This window comes from Coffea eugenioides, chromosome 2 (genome assembly GCF_003713205.1).
Source record: "Coffea eugenioides isolate CCC68of chromosome 2, Ceug_1.0, whole genome shotgun sequence".
Classification (NCBI taxonomy): Eukaryota; Viridiplantae; Streptophyta; class Magnoliopsida; order Gentianales; family Rubiaceae; genus Coffea; species Coffea eugenioides.
This window is the reverse complement of record NC_040036.1, coordinates 59,819,951-59,837,877: the sequence shown is the minus strand read 5'-3', so window position 1 is coordinate 59,837,877 and position 17,927 is coordinate 59,819,951. Positions and strand designations below refer to the sequence as shown.

General features: G+C 36.7%; 1 protein-coding gene across 1 annotated transcript; it reads right to left on the bottom strand.

The window, feature by feature from the left end:
• Positions 1 to 4,546: 4,546 nt before the first annotated feature.
• LOC113759982 lies at positions 4,547 to 17,695 on the bottom strand. Its single transcript, XM_027302562.1, has 3 exons — positions 16,292 to 17,695; positions 15,976 to 16,176; positions 4,547 to 4,873 (listed from the first exon to the last, which is right to left on the bottom strand). The coding sequence occupies exons 1-3, from the start codon at positions 17,693 to 17,695 to the stop codon at positions 4,547 to 4,549; spliced, it is 1,932 nt and encodes a 643-aa protein (XP_027158363.1).
• Between the last annotated feature and the right edge of the window lie 232 nt (positions 17,696 to 17,927).

The window sequence follows — 17,927 nt, the reverse complement described above, 5'->3', positions numbered from 1 at the left end:
TAGGGCTGTCACAGTTATGGTCCTCAGGTCACACGGATTATTCCAGTTGTCGTATTTCCTAATACCACAAAATATCTCTTCCCTGATATCCCATCATCAGGAAAGATACCAAAGAGAAACTAAAGGGCTCTCTCAAGGATCGGCGAATACGTGTTGACCTGGAAGGCCACCCCAAATTCTCTAAGGATTCAAGTATCAAGTTTGTCAATATGGATTCAGGTACACTTCTGCTATTTTCCTGTTAATTTATTTCTTAATAATCACCATATAGATTTTGGGTTTAATAGGTGATGGTTTTCACCGAAGGCTAAATTTAGATAACCACCCTAACACGTTCATCACAAGTTTCTTTTCTTTCTCATCTTTGCTGCATTTTTTACGTTGGTTGCATCATTGAATGTGTCGAAAATAGGTAATTGTATTTGGGTAATTGTTAGCAACATGGGCTCGGAGTCATTGCTTTTGTATTTAGTTGGGTTTGGATGGAAAAATCGCATCACCATGAACACAGCAATGGTAGAAAATGATAGCTGGAAAAATTTCAGAATGTTATTTCGATGCTTGCATCCCCTTTTCTCTAATTTTTTGTGTTTAAATCCAAAAATTTCATGTTACAAAGTGAGAAGTTTAGGTGGTAGTTTTGTTTGTTTTAGTTCAAATGGGACTTGACTGTGTTTGCAAGCTGGGTTTGTGAATGCCGCACGTTGCAGTGGAAGGAAACCAGAAAGGAGAAAGCTACAAAAGCTTCGTGATCCTATTCTGAGGTTCCTTTTGCATGTTTGGATGTTAAATTCCAGTGGTCTTACTGTTTAGATTAAAACTTTAATGTTTGGTTGAAAAGGTTTGCTCAAAATTGTGTTTTGAGGCTAAAGTCCGCGTTTGAAAATGAAAGTTGCAGCTGGTTTTTTGGGCTGCAGAAAGCTTCATCAGCTGCCAAAAGCTTGTGTTGTAGAAGATTTCTTCGTAAAAAAAATTTTGCATGAAGTTTTGCATGGAAATCTTCCAAGAATTGCATTCTAGCCCCTTGGTTTTTGCCTAATGCTACTTTGGCCTAACTAATCAAATGACTTAATCAATTTTGTCCCCTTAACATGCCATTTCTCTTTAATTTGTCTTAACATGATTATTGGATAGATTTTTAATAAATTTTAGGATGAATTTGAAGGTTTAGTAACCTTTTCTAGATTTATAGTTTTAATTTGATTCTTTTTGGAATTTTGGTGTTTTTGTGGCTTAATCGTAGCAAATTGGTTTTCATTAATTTTTATGATTTTTATCTTTGATTGGTAGGTTTCACCTTAAGTCCTTAATTCTAATTTATTTCCTTTTAGATCCTTAATAGTTGTAATAATAATAAATTGATCCCTCAAGTTTTTTTAATTCTTTCAATTGAGTTCTTGTTTGTTTTAATTTGATGAATATGGATTGTTTAGTTTGTTTGAATACCTTGAGTGATTCAATTTCGTGTTTATTTCCATTTCATATGATTATTTGTTAATTAAAGTGATGCCTTGACCTTTTCTTTGTTTTTAGAGGGTAAATAATAAAGTTTTATTTCATTAGGGTACCAATTCACGGGAGGTACACTCTATCCCTTATTTTGATTTTACTCGACCCTATGTGCCCCTATGTGACTTTTTGTGTTTAATTGCATGCCTTTTGAATGTTTTCATTTCATTTATTTATTTATTCGCTTTATTTGTTTTAATTAATTTCGTTCAATTTTGATTATTCAAAAGGCATTTAAATGCCAAGTTGTAATAGTTAGGGGTTCAAGATATGTATTTAGATAGAATATGTAATAGTTAGGTATTTATTTTATTTATTTATTTTATTCCTTCCCCTTTTAGATTGTAGTTAGGGCCTCCAAATGTAATAGTTAGGGGTTTATTTGTTTTATTTGCTAGGTGTGTTTTGCATGCTTGTGTGTTATGTGTTATCCGCTTTTTTAGGGTCTTGCATCTAGATATCATGATTATGTATTATGTGATATTATGTGTTTGCATGCTTTTATTATGTTTTATATGATTAGTTAGTTATAATCAATGTGTGACGTCACCACACTAGTCCAACGCTAGTTGCGGTCCATTTCCCGAATCTACACTAGTCCAACGCTAGTTGTGGCCCTTTGTTCCGATTTTTCACTAGTCTAATGCTAGTGAGAACTCTTAGATATGGGCTAGTCCAATGCTAGACCCTTAGGGACCTTCCACACACTAGATCATGTTTGTGTGACTACACTATATTTTCATGCATATTTTTACTTTCTAAGGTTTTTTATCATTTTTGCATGACATCCCTCTTTATACTTATATCCCTTATCCCATATTTCCCCTTTTATGTATATTCCTTACATTTTTGTATGAAAACATGACATTAGACTTGCATTCCATTCAAGAATTAGAACTAGGTTAGTACATTTGCATGATTAGATAGGAGAAATACCCCTCAAGTATGGGATATGGACCAGTTTGGCTTCCTAACCTTAGCACGCTCGTATTCCCTTTACAAAAGGGAAAATTGAAGTCACGAGTCATAGCCCCCACCCGTTATAATGCATTCCTTTAGGTCATGTATATTTGTATATTGTTATTTTCTTTTTCTTTTTTTCGAGTCTCACATTTTTGCATATTCATGACCTTTTCAGATAATCACTTTTTGGCATCGTAATTAATGCGATTGGCACCAACTAAAATTCGAAGAGACATGTTGACCCCGATACATTAGGTCTAGGGTTTGCATTCATATAGTACATCCAAATGTGATAAATTTTTAGGTTAAAATAAGAAAATCTTTGACTAAATCACACAACTAACTTTGGCTAGATTGAAAGGGTGCTTTGGATTTTATCCTTGCCTTCCCTTTCTTCAAATGTGACTCCCGAACACTTTTATCTGATTTTCGTAGATTCGGAGTCATTTAAAAAGGGTTTTCTCTACTTTTTATTTAAAATTCATTTTTTAGCTGACTTGGTACATCTTAACTCAATATCAAGTAGCGATTCCTGTTTTTATTTAAAACCCTTTTTAAACTTTATTTTGGGTCAAAACTGTCGCATTTTCAAAGTTCCATTTAGACCCATTTTTCTTTACTTATTTTCTTTTTGAATCAAAAATTCATTTTTCTGTTAAAATAAATCAAAAATCAAATCAAACTCATTTTTATTTTATTTTCAAAAATGGGGCGCGACACTCCTGTTCCTCTTCCCATTTTAGGAGGTGGAGCACTCTTATTCACTTGTCCAAGAAGGTTACTAGAAACTCCTCTCTTCTGTGCACGAAAATTCCTAACTTGCACCTTTACACTCTCAACCCGCTGTGCTTTTTCTAAACTCTCTGTAAAAGTAGAAATTTGGGCTGCCGCTAACCCCTCTTGAATCTTAACATTTAGTCCTTGTACGAATCGTCTTATCGTTTTTCTTTCAATGGCCACTAACTCCGAAGCAAATTTAAAAATTTTACTAAATCACTCTTCATAGTCAGCCACACTAGAAGTCCCCTGTCTCAATTTTATGAAATCCTCCTCCCTCTTTTCTTGAATCATGGGCGGGAGATACTTCTCATTAAATTCTCTCACAAAATTTTTCCAAATCCAAGGAGTCAGTGCTCTTTTCCATTTTTTCCTAATCACGTTCCACCAAGCACGTGACGCGCCCTCAAATTAGAAGCTAGCGAAGTTCACTCGCCTCTCCTCAGTATAGTCTAAGGCGGTAAAGATATTAGTCATTCTCTCCAACCAATTCTCTGCTACTTCTGGGTCAGGCCCTCCAAGAAATTTAGGCGGGACAAACTTTAAGAATCGTTCAAAAACTCTATCCTCTCCTCTCTCCTGAACCCCAGGTTGGTTAACAGGTCTTGGACTCTGACGATAAGCTAACCGTTCTAAAATATCAGTCATACAATTAATAGCGGTAGCTACTTGGTTATCCCCTTTGTTCCTTTGCTCTTGGTTCAGTCCAATTGCCGATCCCTGGTCATTCCCTTGAGTTTGGGTTTACCTAAACCCACGCCTTCGACCCCTTCCACTTCTTAGACCGTCCATAATTTTAGTATTTTCTAAAGGCATAGACGTAAGATAAATATGCATAAGTGAAGTTTAAAGTGACACTCTAAATATGCAAGACGAAAAATAAATAGGTAAGACACAAAAATAATTGCAAATATGCACATCCCATAGCATAGATTAAAAGTCATAGAACAACAAAGTCAAACACATCATAAGTAACGTTCAAGTGCTTCAAAAGATAAGTGGCATAGTTACACAAAATACAATAGCCTTAGAACAAGCACCACCCCAACTATTCTGGACAAAAACTGCTAAAGTAGAATAAACTACTAGTTTAGTGATTGGCAGATCCAGAAGTTTCAACTACTTCAGTAGGGTCATCTTTATCTTCAGCACTAGGAGTTGCATTCTCCTGTCACCCGTCAAATACCTTGCCATCTACTACTTGTTCAACCAAGGTCACACATTCAGCCAATATTCCCTCAGTTCGATCCCTTACTTCTTGTACTACCCTAGTAAGCCGATGATTAGTCTCTTGAAACTACTTACAAAGAGCCTCTACTCTGTTTCGCTCCTCAAGTACATCCGTCTCCAGTTCATGAATCCTAGCAGTCTGGGCGTCAACAGCCGCTCTCAGTTCTCGATTATCCTCTTCGACTATTCCATTCGCATTTGATAACTGCCTACACTCATCGTATAATACTAGCACCACGTTGTTAGGGTACAAGTAAGTCCTCCAACAATCACATGAAGGCCTAGTTCGACGAACTGGATTCCACATCCAAAGAGCGCCCCCGGACCTCTTTCGATAACGGATCACTGGAAGACGTCTCGAAGATGGCTCATTTCCACCATTTCCTTCCATGACCTACAATTACAATTAAAAGTTTAGACAACTCAAATATACTCAATAAACTAGATCCCAATGCTTCATACTATCACGTATGCTTTTTACAAGATCAGGACTCCTAATTGTCCAACTAATTCAAACATAGGTTCTGATACCACCTGTGACGACCCCACTTCTCCTTAGGGTGAACCCTAGAGTTTCGGCGGGCCACTTGCCTAGCTCTCGCTAGGATTCGATACATGTCAAGATTATAATTTAGAACTAATCAACTAATAAGAAAACTAATATAAAGAAAAGTCGCTTCCTTCAATAGTCATTCAAGTCGACATCATAATATTGTCAAAAGTTACATCAAATTTTCCCAAAATACAACCACCAAAAGTCGATTAATTTATTTATATCCGTAATTAAACCAAAATACAATCAAAATCAGCTTCTCCAAAATCTAATGTGGTAGCCGATACTTTAATTCGTCAAGTGCAAGTAACAGGATTGATGATCAAAAAATTACACTTGTTGAAAGAGGTCACGATACCGTTTGGGTGATAGTAGATAGATTGACCAAATCTGCTCATTTTCTGCCGATTAATATGAAGTACCTACTAGAGAAGCTAGCTAAGCTACATTTGGACGAGATTATAAGGCTACATGGGATACCAATAAGTATTGTATCTGACCGAGACCCTCGGTTTGTTTCTCGGTTCTGGCAGAAGATGCAAGAAATGCTAGGAACTAAATTTAGTTTTAGCACTACCTACCACCCACAGACTGATGGACAGTCAGAGAGGATAATTCAGACCCTTGAGGACATGTTGAGATCATGTATTTTGGATTTTGGAGAAAGTTGGAGTAAGTACTTGACACTGGTGGAATTTGCTTAGCTAAGGTTCCAAGAGACCATGGTACGACACACACTTTTGCAAACCCTACATTCAAGAGTGGGATAGACGTGAGGCCAATTAAATTATCCTATGACTTGGAAGTTGAAATGCCTATCGGGGATCAAAGTTTAATTGCTAATTGGGTAATAGAAATTGTGAAATATGGGTTGGAGAGTGTAAGTTGTTGATTGATTTGATAAACCTAGCTATTAAGGGGTATGATGTTATCCCATGTGTGAATTTCGAGGACGAAAAAAGGATGTGAAGACCCGAATTTTGCTTACTTTTATCTTATTTTATTGGCTTATTTAATTATTTATTCAACCGTTTACTCCGAATAATTTATTTCAACCATTTTAAATCCATTTACATGGAACAATGCCTCATTTATATTTTTAAAATGTCTCACTAGTAAATTTAATTTTTCTACAGCTCGTTTAGTACGGAATAGGGAACACACGTTTTTCAAGGCAATGTTTAGTCCAAGAGTGCAATGATCATGGAGAATTAATTTTAGACTAATAAGTATGAGTAATTGTAGTGTTAGAGGAATTACCTTAGAGGATTAGTGTATAAGTGTACCAAACAAGAGAGAAGTACAATACACTATTTAGCTACTATTAAGAGTTGACTTTTTGCAACTTTAAGTTAGCTTGTCCAACACCTTTCTTCCACAAATTTCAAAACCACAAACACTCCTTCACCTCTCTCTCTTTTCGGCCGAGCAAGGGAAACAAAATGGGGGAAAGAAAACTTCATCTCTTACACTCCAATCTTGCTTGTTCTTCGTCATCCAACTCACAATTCCATGGGTTTTTGCTCCAACTAGAAGAAAGGTGAAAGCTTGAGATGTTGCTTGGTGAAATATTGAAGGAAACTCTCACTACCAACTAGGGTTTAGTTGCTTTGGAAATTAACCCCTTCACCTCTTTTAATCTTTCAATTTATACAAAGTTTAGTGGATGGATTTCATGGGTTTGAAGCCCTAATCAAGATTCTAGACTAGTGGACTTGAGGAAACTTTTATCTTGCTTTATATTCTAAGCTAGTGGCCTTGAGGTGACCTATGAGGTAGCTAACTTGAGGATATTTCTTGATTGTTGTTATTTATGTGAATTATAACTTGATATTGTCTTGGTAGTGGAGTGAAAGTTGGAAGAAAACCAAGAGAGGTGCTGGCTGAAATTTCTGTTTGGTTGCCTTGCTTGGATTTCAAATTTTTGTTGATTATTTGGCTGCTAAACTGATTGATATATGTTGTATTATGTGTGTAGAAAGTGTTTTTCGAAAATCATTTCAATTGGCTACACAAAACATGAGTTTTGGTGAAAGGAAGAAATCTGGAAAATGGTCACCAGGACAGTGGACAGGGGTACTTTGTCTGAACATAACTCTTTGTACAAAAGTCAAAATTGAGTGTCATTTGGGCATTCGAAACTAGACATTTAGAGTTTTCAAACGGTATAAGAATTCCCTGCTAGTTCGCTTTGAGTAAACCATAGCGAATCAGCAAAGTGGACTGACCTGTTTTGCCTGTCTATCCGAGAGCAACTGGGAAGCTGCATCTTGTGGCTCGATTTTATCTCACTTGTGAAAGGATTTTAAAAATGATGTTTTCTGATGAATTGTAGCATTTTGAATCTATTTTCTAACGCCATAAACCATTCTCAATTTGGACTTGTGTAGAGTTAGATATGGTCTGATTTCAAAACTATGTTGAAGTTTGGTGACTGGAAATCCCCTGATTTCAAACTATTATATCTTGTTGCTCAAAACTCCAAATTTAATTCTGATTATTGTGTTTGAAACTTGATTTGGAACTCTTGCTGTATTATAAATTTCAGAGGCTGATTCACTTTTTGTGAATTTTACCGAATTTTCAAACATTGCTGAAAAACCAAGACTGGTTATGTCCTGTCTTCATGAACAGCAACTTTGAGCTGAAATTCGAATGGTTTCTGGTTAGAATCTTGGAAAAGTGTTTTTAGGGAAGTTTTAGTAATTTGAATCTAGTTTCTAAGGTATAAATATTTCCATTTTTGGACTTACCAAACTCAAGATCTGATTTTCCAAGTATGGTCGCGCAAAGCTGAAAATTCCGGATTCCTTAAGAGATGAACTTTTAAAGAACACCCAACTCCCTTTCGATATTGATAGACCGTTTTAAACTTGATTTCATAGATGATACAAGTTTCCCTTGTGACTTTAAATTCTCATTTTTGAATCTCGATTTTCGAGGGATTTAAAGCTCTTGTAAGCCATTGTCTTAAGTTTTAAGCGAGTGCACTTTCTTCCTTGAATGATAAGTGGTTGTGAGTATATGTGAGTGATGGTTGATCACTATTTCTTCAGGCGCTCAAGAGGATTTTGAAGGGAATCTCGGAGCGGACAACTAAAGACTTTATTTGCTCACTTACTTTTGACTTGGTGAGTGTCAAGTGCATGACTTGTTGCATAATACTTGAAATACTTCTAGTTGAATATGTGAATTGGACTTGTCGAGACGAGTGTGTACTTTATCGCACTTGTTCTCTTTTACTTGATTAGATAATTGACTTGCTCATACTTGAAATTTTACTTGTGTTTGACTAGATGTCGATTGGAGAGCTATCTCATCGACTTATACGTGTACTCGTAGGGGACACCCAAACTCATTAGCTAACTTTGTGAATCGAGCCGGCATGGGCTTGATCAAGGAGTTTGGTGAACCATGAGAAATCATAAACTTGATCTTTTGAGATCTTGTTTGGTATACTCGCGTAGTATTGCCACGATATACTCGAGTAATATCAAAACCTTTGACGTTCGGCCCGGTTAGGAGGTGTAACGGTGGACGGAATTTGGTGAAAGTGGAGTCGACGGGTTTGGTACTTGCTCGGTTGATGGAGAGTCAACGTGAGATATTTGGATCAAGACCTTGACCAAACTGCGTGGATTTAGCTCCTGAGAGCTCCAGTATCCTTAATTGTTTCTGCTTACTTTTCCTACTTGAAATGTTAATTACTTGAAACTTCTAGCTTTACTATTATTGTCTCGATTTTCTTTCATGCTCTCTTCTACTTGCTCTATTACATGCTTGCATGATTTTCTTGGCCTCACTAAGCGTTAACTCACCCCATTAGTTTGTTTTTCTTAACAGGAGCTCGGAATGAAAAGAATTTTTGGGGAAACTGACTTGATTACCTTTTGATTAGAGTTTTGGATGTAATTGATTAGTCGACTTATGGTGGTTGTATATTTTTGGGGATTTGATGTACTTTTGGAAATTTCGTGATGTAAGATTTGAATATTTAGTTAAGGAAGCGACTTTTCCTTTCTTGATATTGACTTTTATTATTGGTTAGATACCCTTAAGTTTAAAATTGATTCGTATTGAGCCCTCGCGAGAGTTAGGCAGGTGGCCCGCCGATACCCTAGGATTCGCCCTTAGGAGAAGTGGGTTCGTCACACAATTTTCAAGTGTTGACACTCCGTCAACCGAGCAAGTAACAAGTCCGTAGAACCCCAATTTTTCCGTCCACCGTTACACCCCCTGCCGAGCCCGCACGTCAAACAAGATGTGATATTATTCGAGTATATCCAAACAAGTCAAGTACACGAGCCCAAGGTTCACCAAACTCCTCAACCAAGCCCTTGCCGACTTGAGTTGAATGGCTAACCATTGGATTTTGGGGCCCACAAGTTCAAGTATAAGTCGATGAGATTGCTCTCAAATCGGCGCCAAGTCAAGCACAAGCACAAGTATAATTGTCAAGTACGAACAAGTCAATTATCAAGTCAAGCAAGAGAGGACGAGTGAGATAAAGTACACACTCGTCTCGACAAGTAATTCACATAATCAACAAGAAGCGATCCAAGTATTATGCAACGAGTCATGCACTTGACACTCACCAAATCCAAAAGCAAGCGAGCAAGTAAGTCCTTTAATTGTCCGCACTGGGATTCCTTTCGAAACCTTCTTGAACACCTAAGGAAATATCAACCAGCCATCACTAAATGCAAACCACTTTTAGACCAATTTTTCCCCTTAATCCATCACTCACGTATACACTAAGTCGCTTAGCATACAAGAGAGAAAATTCATTTGTTTAGGCAACCAAGGAAACGTATCAAGAGAGGCTTAAATCAAAATGAAGGTCTAAAGTTACAAGAAACCTTGTATCCATCCATGAAATCAAACTTAAAATGGATTAACAATCTCAAAGGAAAGTTGGAAGTTCTTAAGAAGGGCATTTTTTTGAAACTAGAAAATTCCAACATTGTGAGACAATACTTGAAAAATCACATCTTGAGTTTCGTAAGTCCAAAAATTGGAAACTTTACACTGTTGGAAACTAGATTCAATGTAATAAAACTCTTTAGAAGACATTTTTTCCAGATTCAAATCAGAAATCATTCAAATATCAGCTCCAACTTGCTGCTTCATTAAAACAGGGCAAAACAGTCTCTATTTTTCAGTGAAATTTGAAATTTTAGCAAAATTCATAGGAACCGAATTAGCCTCTGAAATTCATAACACTTAAAGAACTTCATGTCTAGTTTCAACCACAATAAGCAGAATAAAATTTGGAATTCGCTACACCAAGTTACAACAGTTTTACGAAAACTAGTTTTTGAAACCTGATCCACGGATTTCCAGCCTTAGAGCATCAACACAGTTTGGAAATCAAGGCATAACTAGGGCTACACAAGGCCAAATTTAGTGTGGTTTACGGTGTTGAAAACTACATTCAAAGTACTAAAAATCATCAAAAAAAATTGTGTTCAAATTCATTTCACAAGAGGAGTGAAAATGAGCTACAAGATGCAGCTGTACAAGTCTCACGGGTAAACAGTAAGAGCAAATCAGTCCACTTTGCTGGTTCACTACGACTCACAAAAAACGAATTAGTAGGGAAAATTTTATACCGTTGAAAGCTCTCGGAGTCTGGTTTCAAATTCTGTAAACGACACTTGATTTTGACTCCTGAACAAAAATTTATATTCTATTAAGTGTGGACAAGCAGACTTCCCTGATTAAAATTCCAGATTTGGTTTCTTCTCTCTTTAGCCTATCTTTCACCCACTCAAATGAAATGATTTTTGAGAAATAATTTTTACACATACAATCCAACATATAAAAGCATTTTTGCAGTAGTTTTAGCAACAAATTTTGAAATTTAACCAAGGGAAATAAATCAGTAAAATTCGGACAACATCTCCTCTCATCCTCTTCACATTTTTCTCTCCAACTTTCAAGCCAAAAATCAAGTTAGAAATCACAAAATAACAACCAAACAAGTAAGAATCCTCAAGTCCACTACCTAAAAGTCCATCTCAAGGCCACTACCTAAGAGTAAATCAAGAAAACAAAGATTTCCTCAAGTCATCTAGCTTAGCTTTGGTTAGAGTTTCAAATACCCTTGCATAACAACCAAAAACCACTACTAACTCTTGCATAAAACTAAAGATCAAGGGAAGTGAAACTTGTTACCTCTCCAAAGCTTCTTGAACCCTAGTTAGAGCCAAGATTTTCATCACCAAACCACCAAGAAATTACCACAAGGTAAGAGCTTTCTTCTAGCTAGATCAACTTCCAAAAGGTTGAGGGTTTTGTATGAATTCTTGGAGCAAGTTTTGTGGATGAAGTTGGAGTTTTTCTCCTCTTCTTTTGGAGCTTGGAAGTTCGGCCAAATGAGAGAGAAAAAGGAGAAAAGATGAAGCTTGAATTGTGATGTTAAGGTGAGAAGAAAGCTAGCTTTTTGGTGGGTAAAAGGTCAACTAGGAATAGTAGCTCGAATAGTGCCATGCACTACTAGTTTCCTTCTTGTTTGCTACACTCAAATACTAATCTTCCATGGTAGTTTCTCTTACACCACTAATACTCATTCTTACTAGTCCAAGATAAATTCTCCAAATCCCCAATTAGTCATGCCGGTGCGGTGCGACTTTTGAAAAATTTTGACACGTAAACGGTAAAAATACAATTTAAGTAAAATTCATGCTAAAATGATAAAATTAAATAACACCAACGCAAATAATTTTAAAATAAGTGAAATTAAGAATAAAAGTATGAGTCCTCACACCACACGTGATTTTTCACAAGTATACGAGTCGTGATTGGATATAAAGTATTAAGGGTCGAACCCACAAAAAAGATTGTTAATTACTGATGGTTTTCAAACTTGTTTCTTATTTAGACTATCATAAGTGCAACAAATTAAATCTACACTATAAATATGAGATGAAAGCAATAAAAATAACAATAGAAAGCTCCTAGAGGTATGAAATTTTGAAGTACTTTTGCAAATGAAATTATCGGTTAATTGAATGTTATTATCTTCGTTAGTTATGGCATAATTTCCTAATGTATGCGAAACCTACTCTCGTAGTGAATCAACTGTCGCGCCCCATTTTTTTTATAAGAAAAATAAATTTTTAATTCAATTTTAAATAAATGATTTTTGATTTGTAAAGAATAAATAAAGAAAAAGGGCCTAAATGGGGTTTGAAAGTGCGACGATTTGGGCCCAAATTTTAGTTTAAAAAGGGCTTTTGAACAAAAATCGGAGTTGCCACTTGGTATAGAATTAAGGTGTACCAAGTCATCTAAAAAGAATTTTCAGATAAAATTATGGAAAACCCTTTTTAAACGACTCCTAAGTTTACGAAAATCAGAGAAAGTGTTCGGGAGTCACATTTGAAGAAAGGGAAGGCAAGGATAAAAATCCGAGGCACCCTTTCGACCTAGCCAAGGCTAGTTGCGTGATTTAGCCAAAGATTTTCTTATTTTAACCTAAAGATTTATCACATTTGGATATACTATATGAATGCAAACCCTGGACCTAGGAGGGTGTCGGGAGGTTGAAATGTATCTTCAAACCTTACTTGGTACCAATCACATTAATTGTGACGCCCAATAAAGACTCTTCGAAGAAGTCACGAATAACGTAAAAATATGAGACTCTAAGAAAAGAAAAGGAAAATAATAAAAATAATCATAATGATACAAATATACATGTCCTAAAGGAATGCATCATGTCGGGTACGGGGGACTAATGTTCGTGACTCAATTTTCCCTTTAACAGAGGAAATATGAGCGTGCTAAGGGTAGAAAGCCAAACTCGTCCATATCCCATACTCAAGGGGTACTTTCCTAATCTATCAAGCAAATGTACTAACCTATCTCTAATTTTCCCTATATGAAATGCAAATCTAATGTCATGTCTCATGCATAGGATTATATAAAGGAAAATATAAAAATAGGGGATAGGAGGGAATATGGGATAGGGGATATACATAAGGGGAATGTGGGATAAGGGATGTGTGTATAAGGGGAACATGTAAAAAATGATAAAAGACCCTAGAAAGTAAAATATGCATGAGATGAAGTGAGTTTATCACACAATCATGATCTAACGCTCGAAGGGCTCCTAAGGGTCTAGCATTGGACTAGCCCATATTTCTATTTTCTCACTAACGTTGGACTAGTGAGAAGTCGAACAAAGGAACCGCAACTAGTATTGGACTAGTGTGGTATCGAGAAATGAATCACAACTAGCGTTGGACTAATGTGATAACGTCACACATTAAACATAACTAACTAATCATGTGAAATATAATAAAAGAATGTAAACACATAATATCACATAAACACATAATCATGATATCTAGATGCAAGGCCCTAAGAAAGCGGTAACACATAGCACATAAGCATGTAAATCACACAAAGCAAATAAGCCCAAACTATTACATTTGAGGGGGGCCTACTACAATCTAAAAGGGAAAATAAAATAAATACCTAACTATTACAATTGTGGCATTTAATTGCCTTCCCAAATAATTACAAATTAAATTTAAATAAATATACAAAAATTAAAACAAATAAATAAATAAATAAAATGAACACATTCAAAAGGCATGCAATTAAGCACATAAAGTCACATAGGGACACATAAGGTCAAATAAATTAGAAAATAAGGGGTAGAGTGTACCTCCCTTGAGTTGATGTTCTAATGGGACGAGTTACTTATTTACCCTCCAAAATAATAAAAAGGGGTCAAGGTATCATTTTAATTAACAATTAATTATATGAAACGAAAATTAAACACACAAATGAAAATTAAACATGAAATGAAAATTAAACACAAAATGAAATCACTTCACGTATTTTATAAAAGAAATCATCTATATGCAAGAAATTAGAGCGGAAAAGAACCTAATTAAAATAATTAATAATTTCTAAGATGAGGTACTAAAATTAGTGACTCAAAATGGAATCTACCAAAATCAAATGCTAGACTTTACAAAAGAGGATGTAAGGCCCAAAGACAACCTAAGAGGGGGGGTGAATTAGGTTGATTAAAATCTTAATCAAATTTATGCAATTTTTGCTTAATAAAATTTACCTTCTTTTCTAATAATGATCAATCAAGTAGATTAGAAGAAGAGAGCAATATTGATTCGAAAAACAAGTATAGATAAGCAATGAGAGTTTTATTAAACAAAAAGAATAAGATAGAATATCAAACCGATTGTCTACCAAGCTTTCCTCAAACTTGAAGACCAATCACTAGGTTGAGCAACTTCTCTTTGATGAAAGATGATCAACTAGATGTACAATGGAGGGAGCACTTCCTCCTTGCCCTAAGCCTCACTTAGTCAAGCTAAGAAGTTTTACAATCACTCAGATAACCCTCAACAAAGCTACACTAATGAAACTTTCAACCACAAGAGAAAAGCTCACAAGAAATTCACACCACTTGGAGAACAAATCTAGCTTTGGAGACTATTTTCTAGCTAAAATATCTCTTGAGATCTTGTAAACAAAGTGTGCAAAAGTCCTCTTCTGAATCAGAATCGTTTGTATTTAAAGGGAGCCAAAAATGGGCTTCATTAATACTTCCAACGGATAGAAGGCAGATGAAGAGTCAGCTAGCCGTTGGAGCTGTCGGACGTCCGACGTCTTAGTCATCGTCCGATCCCATCGTCCGAAAATCAGTCAAGTTGTTGTTCGGACGTCCGATGGTATTTTATCGTCCGAGCTTCTGTGTCCGAACGTCGTCCAGAGAGTTATCAAATCTTCGTGGAATTTTTAGGACGTCCGATGAGATTGATGTGCGTCCGAAGCATGCGTCCGATCCTTCAGGACGTCCGATGCTTCCTTACGAGCGTCCGACAGAGTCTTGGCAGAGAGTCATCAACATTTTGTGGAATTTTTAGGACGTCCGACACGTTCGATGTGCGTCCGAGGAGTACGTCCGATCCATCCGGACGTCCGATGCTTCCTCACGAGCGTCCGACAGAATCTTCTTCTTAATGATCTTCATCCTTTCGGACGTCCGACCAATTCCTTAGGACGTCCGACATGAGTGTCCTATTTTTGCTTCTTCTTTTGGTTGATTTTCATTTCTTGACATATTCGTACCTGATTCTTTGATAGGCAAAAAACACTTATATTTGAAGAGAGTTAGATAAACATTTCAAAGTCCTTTGTGATCATCAAAACCAAGAATAACAGAGGAGTTGAAACCTATTCATTATATTTAAACAACAAATTATCCAAAATTCTACTAAAAAACCAAATCATAAATCATAAACCTATTAACAAATATTAAACCTTTAAAACATCACACAAATTCACTAAAATCAATCCAAAGTCTACATTAAGTCATGTTAAAGAAAGAAGTAACATGTTAGAGGGACCAAATCGATTAGTTTTTCCAATTTTATAGGCCATAGTAGCGTTAGACATCAATTAAGGGGTTAAAGTATAATTTCTTGAACATTTTCCATGCAAAAATGCATGCAAAGCTACGAATGAACAAGCTTCTGCAACAACAACAAAAAACTTTCAGGAAAACATATAAAGCTGGGAACTTTCTTCTTCCCTCAACTAAAAAACTTTGGCAGCCTCTGAAAAGAATGTGTAAATAGCACAGTATATATAAAACTGTACATTTTATTGCATTTCAAAATAAAGATCAAACTTAATAGCATGTTACTTGTTAAACAAGATGTGTCTTCAAAAGTCACTTGATTGAAAACTATTTACAAAAACATGGTTAAAAAAAAAACACATGTATGAATGATTTTCATGGATTTTAACCAAAGACAACCCCCCAAATTTATCAAAAATTCCCTTCAAGAGGGAGGAATCTCACTAATTCTAATCCTTCCAGGATTCTCAACTTTCCCTACTGGGGATAAATGCCTCAAAAGTGGTGTCCTTGTGTTCGGAAAAGGGATTCATATTCGTACTTGTTCCTGACTCCCATTTTTCTTTAAAATTATGTCCCCAGCGTCAATCATGTCTTGGATCTTATGCCTTAGTGCCTGACAATTTCTGGTAGAGTGGCCAGGATTTCCAGAATGATGTGCACAAATGGCCTGAGGATCATAGCCAGCAGGCTTGCCCCTAGAGTAGGTTTGAGGAGGCACCATGCCAATTTTACCAGCAGCCTTGAGTTGCTCGTATAATTGATCGATAGATCGACCCAGGTTGGTGAAAGTTCGATATGGGTTTGGTTTTCGGATTTTTCTGTTTAGAGGACAAGTTCGGTTGTTTTGGCTGAACAGGTCTTGGATTATAAGGAGAACGAGGTCGAGTTTGAAGATTGGGTTGAGAAATTTGAAAGGGTGGTGTGGGTACATTTGGATAGTTTGGTCGAGGTCGAGGATGGTTAATGGTAGTATGGTAGATAGGACGGGAGTTTGGGTAATATGGGTAGGGTGATGAATAAGTGAGGCGGTTCGAAAATCTAGGTCTGGTCAAGGGGCCCTGATCCCACACAAAAGCAGTTTCCCCTTCTTTTTCCTTAAATTGGGACTCCTTCCCACTGTTATTCTGGCCTTGCAGAGCTTCCAGTTGCATCTTTAATGTTGACACATTAACAATTTTTCCGGCCTTCACTAACTCATCAAATTCTTCCAATTTGTTAACAATGGCCGCAAATGAGCATCCAGTCATGCGAAAAATCTCCTCAAAGTACGGTGGATCCTGGGCTTTAATAAATGTACGGACAATTTCCTCTTCTGTCATTGGAGGTTCCACCTTGGCCGCCAATCTTCGCCATCGTTTGGCATATGTCTTATGATTTTTAGATGGTTCCCTTTTAGTACTCTCAAGTGTGGTTCTCGTTGGCGCCAGCTCACAGTTGTATTCATATTGCCTTACGAATGCTGTGGACAAGTCCAACCAAGTTCTCATCTCCTCCGGCTTTAAATTGGAATACCAATCCAGGGCATCGCCTTCCAAGCTCTCGGGGAATAAACGTATTGGCAAATTTTCATCATCGATTGGTTTTCCCAACTTATTTGCAAATAGTCTTAAATGCGTCTTGGGGTTACCAGTTCCATCATACTTACTAAATTTGGGCATTTTAAAACCCAAAGGCCATTGCATGTCTGGGAAAAGACATAACTCATCATAACCCAATCCTCCAACCTTGCTCAATCTTTGATTTTTTCTCATGAATTCATCAAATTTATCCAATCTTTTCAACAGATTTTTGTCTATTGGGGCGAAGGATTCACCCGTTTCCACCTTCCCTTGGGCAACATCCAACATGAAAGGCTCAGTGGTGGTATGATGAGGTATTTGAGAGTCTGGACAATTCTGAGGCATTTGAATACTGGCCGAGTTGACTTGGATGTTATGGGGGTAAGTAGATGGAAAACTAGAAGCGGGGTAAGTGAAAGTCTCTTCGGGTACGTTTGTCAAGGATGGTACAAAGGTAACTTGGGTATGGGGCAGAAGAGGTGTTTGGTGTTCTATTTCAGGTTGATTGATAGACATGGGGTTGTGTTGGATACCGCCACTGCTAGCAACCAGTTGGTCAATCATGCGCCTTTGGGTTGCCATTTCTTCGCTCAATTCACTGAATTTGTTTAACATCTCGCTCAACTGAATTCCCAGATTTGCAGCGTCTATTGGGGGTACCGTGGCTGATCTATCAGATGATTTCGGAAATGCGCTCATGTTTACACGATTTCTCAAAGCTTGGCTATGTGATCGTGTAATGATAGGGCTTTGTAGCTATATTTACGATTACCTGAAAATTTAGGAAAAAATCCTATTTAAATTCCCTTTCTGATTAACTGTTGTTAAAGAAAAAGAAAAAGACATGAGTTAGTAACAATCAAAGTAATTCGGATGCATGTCCTATTGGGGGACCCTTTTGTGCCAAGGGTAGGCCTATCATGATGTAATC